A 7106-nucleotide genomic window follows, 5' to 3' on the forward strand; every position below is an offset into this window, starting at 1 on the left:
TACAATGCCTTCATATTTAATGATAAACCTGGGTGTATGAGGTGACTTCTGGTTGCAATGCAAAGGAAATTACTTACTGGGTAAATGTAGTTAATGGGTGTGCATACAGGCAGGTGTTGATGCTCCAGACTCTTGATTATCAGAAGTTTTTTTTATGATTTATTTTTGTATAAATAGCTGTTTTTGAATTGCAGGGAGGTGAAGCTCTGACGATGGAGAATGGACAGGGCACAGGCTCCAAGCTTGGCCTTCCGCCTCTCACCCCAGAGCAGCAGGAGGCACTTCAGAGGGTAGGAAACCCCCCTGATATACAGTATCTGCTTCAATGTACCCTCTTTGTCAGTGTAATTACAGGTGTAAGTTGTTAAAGTAAATGTGTACATGTGCTTGTGACCGGTGGTAACTTGATTTCCTTAAATGTCATCTATACAAGAAACCTGGCTCCCATAAAAGGGGTAGGTGATTGAAGAAACCTAATTTCTTCTGGAGAAAAAACAGCTTTTGTTGGGCCTTTATATGTGTAACAAGGTGTTTAATTATAGTTTCACTCGTATGCATGAGCATGACAAAGAATGCAGGCAGAATAAGTTCAATAATATTGACCTGCCGTGTTAAAACGTGGGTTACTACAGTCCATGTAAACACGGCGCCCAGTTTCCTGCATAATCTGATTCCTCTGGTTGTTTCCTTTGTGCATGTAACTGTACTGATACAGTACCTGTAATAATGTCATAACGAGTGTCCATTCATAGGAGTAATGTAGAGGTAATGCCTTTACTTCTTTGTCAGGCTAAGAAGTATGCCATGGAACAAAGCATTAAGAGTGTGTTGGTGAAGCAGACCATCGCCCATCAGCAGCAACAGCTCACCAACCTGCAGGTGAGATGTGTAGAAAGTTTTGGTGCTCTGCCAAACAAAGTTTGTAATGTGTGTTTGGCCTGTGAGTCTTGATTCTAGACAGAATATTTTAGCCTTTTCATGCATTAGTAACTCGGACGTCTCTTGACTCGGGTGTCTGTTTTGGTAAAGCTCTCTTACTCCCGTCTCCACCATGCTGTGAAAAAAGACCACATGTGTAGACCGTGTGTGCCCTTGCTTTTGCCTCTGCTCTTTTTCAGATGGAGAAGATCGTCATGAAAGAATTGGTTGTCATGTTAAATGCTTTGCACTTTTAAAGGGGACTTGTTAATGTTTATTGCTGTGTGGTAATTTGTGATTTAGTTAGGGGAGACAACTCCCCAAACTGTATGTTGTTTAGAGGGAGTGTCTGAATATAGTTTTAGCCTAACCGCTTTTGTCTATCTAGCAAAGCAATGACAATTTTGAAAAAGCAAAGCTAAGGGATATCTAACCTACTTTTCAGCACTTTTTTCATCTTTACTGTCTTTCAGATGGCAGCAGTGACAATGGGCTTTGGAGATCCTCTCTCACCTTTACAATCGGTCAATAGATTATTAAATTTTTTTTCTGTGCGCATTTCCCAATGGAAAAGGACTGTTACCCTTCTTTTACTGGTTGCTTTGGCAACAATCCCTGCCTTTCTATCTAACTAAAGAATGCATATTTTGTAACAATACATGGCTTTCTACTGCTAGTGTACCTGCGACCATGTCCGTAATCCTTTTGTGAGATGAACGTTAATCGTTGAAGCACTAATTTGCTTTCTTGAGTCGCAATGGAATAATTTGCATTAGTATTTTTAACCAGAAGGTAGTCGAAGCTCTTTGACTGTTAATAGGCTTTTTAAGGGGTTTATAACTGTGAGTAAAATCACTTCTCTTTGAAAAATATGCATTTGCACGATTTTAAAAGCAGAAAGATCTTGGCATGGGACGAAAGAGGGATAGCAATCCCTTTAATGGACCAAAATGAGAGAACTGCTGGAACAGGGATCTTTTGGCCATCTCAAAGTCAAGTTTTTTTTTGTCAATGAACAATTCAACTTTCCATTATGTCATGAATTAGGCACATGTTATATTTTGTTGGTAGGATAATTAAATTAGCAGAAGCAGACTAACTTAAAGGCATCAGTAAAACACAGCAACTTTTGGTGGTTAATCCATCGCTCCCCTTTAGACTTGAGAAGAAAGTTTGAAATGCTTTCATCAAGACTTTGTATGGATTTCGTTTGAACTCCACGATTACTTTTGTTACCTTACTTGCATCCCCGGACTACAGGTCAGTTACTGAAGCCAAATATTTGTGAGGGCTGTGCATGTCAATCACTTCAGTGTGTTTTCCTCCATATGTCTGTTCAGTAGTAACAGAATAGAGGCCATATTGTAAATAAAGAGGAGACATCAATATCTTAGAACTGTTATACATGTTAGCATTTTTTCACAAAGTTCTGTCCATTAATTACAGTATCCCATTATTACCCTGTTTACCTGTCCAGACCCCTAACTTGGAATTGGCCTCTTAACTATTTTTGGGGAAAGCAAGCACAGTAGAAATTACACATTTATTATTACTCTGTCTGTGTGTGTGTGTGTGTGTGTGTGTGTCTGTTTGTCTTCCTTTCTTTTACTCTCTAATGCTTATCATGTGTTTTCCCCGGTTGGCAGGTGGCAGCTCAGCGGCAACGTGCTCTAGCCATCATGTGCCGGGTGTATGTGGGCTCCATATACTATGAGCTTGGTGAGGACACCATCAGACAGGCCTTTGCCCCCTTTGGTCCAATCAAGAGCATTGACATGTCTTGGGATTCAGTTACAATGAAACACAAGGTCGGTATCATTTAACAAGAGTTGGGTTTAAATTTTGCTGTTCCAGCTTGGTTTAAATTATTCATGTTTGCTTGTGTTCTGTTCTTCCTTTTTGTGTGATTGTGCAGGGGTTTGCCTTTGTGGAGTACGATGTGCCAGAGGCTGCTCAGCTGGCTCTGGAGCAGATGAACTCAGTCATGTTGGGGGGGCGAAACATTAAGGTAGGTTGTCTTGAGATGGGTATCTCAAGGTCTTAGGAACACATGGATTAAAGGAAACAACATATCTCCTTTTCTCTGTATTTTCGGTGTAGTTTTTACATTAAACAGTTTTGGATTCGGATTCCTTCCTTCCTGGCATTTGGAATAATGAGTACATTTGATAACTGCTTTTGTGATACTTAAATGAATTGTGAAATTACTCATATGTGACTAATCTCTCTCTCTCTTTGCTTGTCTGTGTCTGTTAATTTCCAGGTGCGTGAGTTGTGTATGATTGGTTGTGTGTTTAGTGTTCTGTCTGCCTGTGTTGTGTGTTATGCTTCCATGATGTCATCAAAGCTATTTTAGTGACCAGTTCCAGTAGGATGCCCAACGGCGCGTGGCGTCGCTCTGTGTCCATGATGTGCTGATGATGGGCTGCGCCTGGTTGGTGTTGCTTGGCCGCCCCATCTGTAGTACAGATTCCAGTCCCATTTAGATGCTCGTCTTACTTAGGGTACTTCTGCAAAAGAGAGGAGGTTGTCAGTGCGTAGCCGTAGTATGAGACATTTAATGCGTTCCCCTTTCGGTGTTGCCACCAGCTCAGCTAGTCACGCTGCATGAATCTGGTGTTTTGAAGTAAAGCTGAACTTCCTTGTTTGATGGTATTGCAGTTATTTCCAAATCGGCATTGTATTTGTATTGTAGATTAAGTCATATTTGGTACTACATCAATGGAAAGTATTGCTTTTTTACTCAAGTAACTAGAATGGCAATTTGTCTTTTTTTCTATATTATATATTTGTTTTCATATCTATATAACTCATGAAGAATCTATATGTTAGTGCAGTGAGATTAGATTAAGAGACGCTGTTTGTTTCACAGTCAGACTAGTTTTGAATTTGTGGTAATTTAAAACGGGAGAAATCTGTAAAAAAAGTGTAAGTGAACGCCAAAGGATTTAGGCATTGTCCACAGCTTAGTGTTCTGGTCATGTCTTGAAAAGATGGAATTTGAGCTGAGTATTTTGTACTTGGTGGCCAGTATAAGAGTGACAGAATGGCATTGGCAAATTTTCAGTGCTTTTTCAAATCTCAAAACCACTTTATCAAATTTTTTAAAAAAGTGTAGTAATGGACATGTACCTTGAGCATAGCTAGAGTACTTGACAGGATAGCATCGTGATTGTAGGAGGAGAGTGGCTTTGACTGAACTCGGTGGCTGCCGAAAGTCAGCACTGCAGGGATTTAGAGTTTTGCGGGAGTGCGTTCTCGGTTGGTACTACAAAACCCTTACTCAGTAGACCTGCTGGTATGATCTGTGCTATAGGTTGGGCGGCCAAGTAACATCGGTCAGGCGCAACCCATCATTGACCAGCTGGCAGAGGAGGCGCGCGCCTTTAACCGGATCTACGTGGCGTCCGTCCACCCTGACCTGTCAGACGACGACATCAAGAGTGTGTTTGAAGCCTTCGGAAGGATCAAGTCTTGCACGTTAGCCAGAGACCCCACCACAGGGCGACACAGAGGCTTTGGCTTCATCGGTGAGCTCGAGGGCCCTCATTCGCTCGTGCTCTTTGTGTTTCCATTGCTCTGCTATTAACTGCTTATTGTATTCGCTTACAGAGTATGAAAAGCCTCAGTCAGCCCTGGACGCTGTGTCTTCTATGAACCTCTTTGACCTGGGGGGTCAGTACCTACGGGTGGGCAAAGCAGTGACTCCGCCCATGCCCCTACTGACCCCCACGACCCCTGGTGGTCTGCCGCCTGCTGCAGCTGTGGCTGCAGCGGCAGCCACCGCTAAGATAACGGCCCAGGCAAGTATGAATCCCTTCCAAAGGGATTTAATGGCCTTCCAGGTAAATATAACCGAGATCTAGCTAGATAATTGACACCAAAAGCACAGATAAAATGGGCATATAATTTTTATTGAGGTGACTGGGAGAAGGCCAGTTTTGTAGGGATCACCTAAAAACAGTAGTTGCCCTGACACAGTGTCAATTTAACAGCCCTGAAATATTCTGGGCATAATCTTTATTTAATCCAGTTTAATGTGTTCGAAACACAAAAAGAATCGAAATATTGAATTTCCTTTCATATAGTATCCATTGTATTGTAACGTAAGTCAAAAAAGCTCCTCCCATTCACTGATTGGGTGTGTAAGCTAAGAGTCTTCTCTCTTAGTTAGCACAAACACAATGACAGCTATTTTTCAATGTGAACAGTCACAATGATTAATAACCTGAGAGCTGTGTTCATTGTAGAATGTGCAATTGAAAAGTTTCTTAATACCACTGCTGTGTATTTCTGACTTACTAAGAATAGTTAATGATTTTGTTAGTAAATCTGCACTGAAATGACGTTTGTGACCTTGATTCTCACTTGAGGTTGAGCTCACTCTGTGCCATGCTGTGTGATCGTTGACTGTGCTGCCTTGTGCTGTGTTCTGTGTGTTTCCCTTACCTAATGTCTTCGGCCCCCCTCTCTTAAGGAGGCTGTAGCCGGCGCATCAGTCCTGGGGGCGTTAGCTGCGCCCCAACTTCTCGGTCAGCAAATGGGAATACCTCAGGCTGTTATGGCTGCCCAGGCACCAGGGGTCATCACAGGTGTGTACCAAGACATGAGTGAGTGCTCATTTTTTATTACAGCAGGAGTTAAATAAATCTTAATTGTGCTTATTTGTGTTGTTTTAAGCAGCTTTACAGATATCAAATACTCTTTCTACCGATTGTTGTGTTTTGCTGTGAATACGACTTCTATGAATATCTTTTTTTTTTTTTTTTTAGGTTAATTGGGAGGTAACTGGTAACAAACATATAAAAAAACAGTTTTCCTCTCCATTTATCCTTTTGTTATACCCTTATTCAGAGTTGACCAGTTATACCAGTATATTTAGGTTCTTAGTTTGCTCCAACTGTAAACCCTTTATACCTCTTTGTCCACCAAATGTTACCACAGTGTCAAAGTGGAAATCTAGACGTAAAATGAGGACTGAGTGTAAACATAACCTCCTTTGTGGGAGCATTAAGCTATGAAATCCAGCTCCATGAGTAAATGGGCGACATTTTGAAGAAGGTGTTGTTAAACTGTCTCTGAAAGCACTGAGTGTATTTCTGGGGTACAAATTGTTCAATGAGGACCCACATTTGTATGGATCACAAATACAGTCTCTTACCGATTGGGACAGCCCCCCAAATGACCTTTTTTTGTGATCAAATTGTTTTATTTTCTAAGTTCAGGCAGTGTTGCGTCAGAACATCCACAGAGCTACACCCACAGTTGCAACTTCATCATACCTGGTCTGTGTGTGGGAAACAGTGTTCATATTGCCATCATGTACCTTTCCACTACCCTGAACTTGGTGTCAAGTTTCAGCCTGTTGTCAAGCATTTGAACAGGATCAGTATTTAATTTGACTTGACCCGTAACGAGTACTAAAATTGCTCTGTAGGTTATTGAGTGTGTGTCTGTTTGCACGTTTTGAGGGCCACTGACTGCATGTCTGCCTTTCCCTAAAAGGTGTGACTCCAGTTCGTCCTCCCATACCAGTGCTTCCCCAGGTTGGTCTCGTGAACCCTGTGCTCGCATCGCCGCCAGTCCTGTCTAATCAAGCCGGTGGCTCCAACCAACAGGAGAGGAAAGAAGAGAAAGAGGAGATGCTGCAGGATGGTACAGGGCAGGAGATGTTGAGTGACCAAGAGCACATGAGCATCTCAGGCAGCAGTGCCAGACACATGGTGATGCAGAAACTGCTTAGAAAATCAGAGGTGAGATTTGGAAAATCGGGGCGATTGCCGTGAAGAAAGCTCTTACTTACAAGATTATTTACTTATTAAATTCTCACTTTGCTCTCCTCTCCAGTCCACGGTGATGGTGCTTCGAAATATGGTTGGACCAGAGGACATTGACGACGACCTGGAGGGTGAGGTGACAGAAGAGTGCGGGAAGTTTGGTTCCGTCAACAGAGTCATCATCTACCAGGAAAAGCAAGGAGAAGAGGAGGATGCAGATATCATAGTCAAAATCTTTGTAGAGTTTTCCATGGCCTCGGAGATGAACAAAGCCATCCAGGCCCTCAATGACCGCTGGTTCGGAGGTCGCAAAGTTGTCGCAGAGGTGTACGACCAAGACCGGTTCAACAGCAGTGACCTTTCTGCATAAAGTGTCTGAAATGGTTCACCAGCACCAACCCCCCCCCCCCC

The 7106-nt window shown here is 42.4% G+C and overlaps 1 protein-coding gene across 3 annotated transcripts in view; it reads left to right on the forward strand.

Annotated features, from left to right (window-relative positions):
* The window catches only part of LOC118335756 (poly(U)-binding-splicing factor PUF60-like), an 8097-nt gene extending 1032 nt beyond the window's left edge, over positions 1–7065 (forward strand). The window contains exons 2-11 of one of the 3 annotated variants that reach the window (XM_035672301.1): positions 195–290; positions 790–879; positions 1392–1442; positions 2565–2726; positions 2834–2926; positions 4235–4448; positions 4531–4721; positions 5396–5510; positions 6424–6671; positions 6766–7065. In XM_035672301.1, the coding sequence (XP_035528194.1) occupies positions 195–290; positions 790–879; positions 1392–1442; positions 2565–2726; positions 2834–2926; positions 4235–4448; positions 4531–4721; positions 5396–5510; positions 6424–6671; positions 6766–7065 (1560 nt within the window). Of the gene's footprint in view, positions 1–194; positions 291–789; positions 880–1391; positions 1443–2564; positions 2727–2833; positions 2927–4234; positions 4449–4530; positions 4764–5395; positions 5511–6423; positions 6672–6765 lie in introns of all 3 variants that reach the window. The other 2 variants (XM_035672222.1, XM_035672384.1) reach the window with 2 other exon arrangements.
* Positions 7066–7106: the final 41 nt, after the last annotated feature.

This window comes from Morone saxatilis, unplaced genomic scaffold (genome assembly GCF_004916995.1).
Source record: "Morone saxatilis isolate NCDOM2014 unplaced genomic scaffold, NCSU_SB_2.0 Contig0, whole genome shotgun sequence".
Classification (NCBI taxonomy): domain Eukaryota; kingdom Metazoa; phylum Chordata; class Actinopteri; family Moronidae; genus Morone; species Morone saxatilis.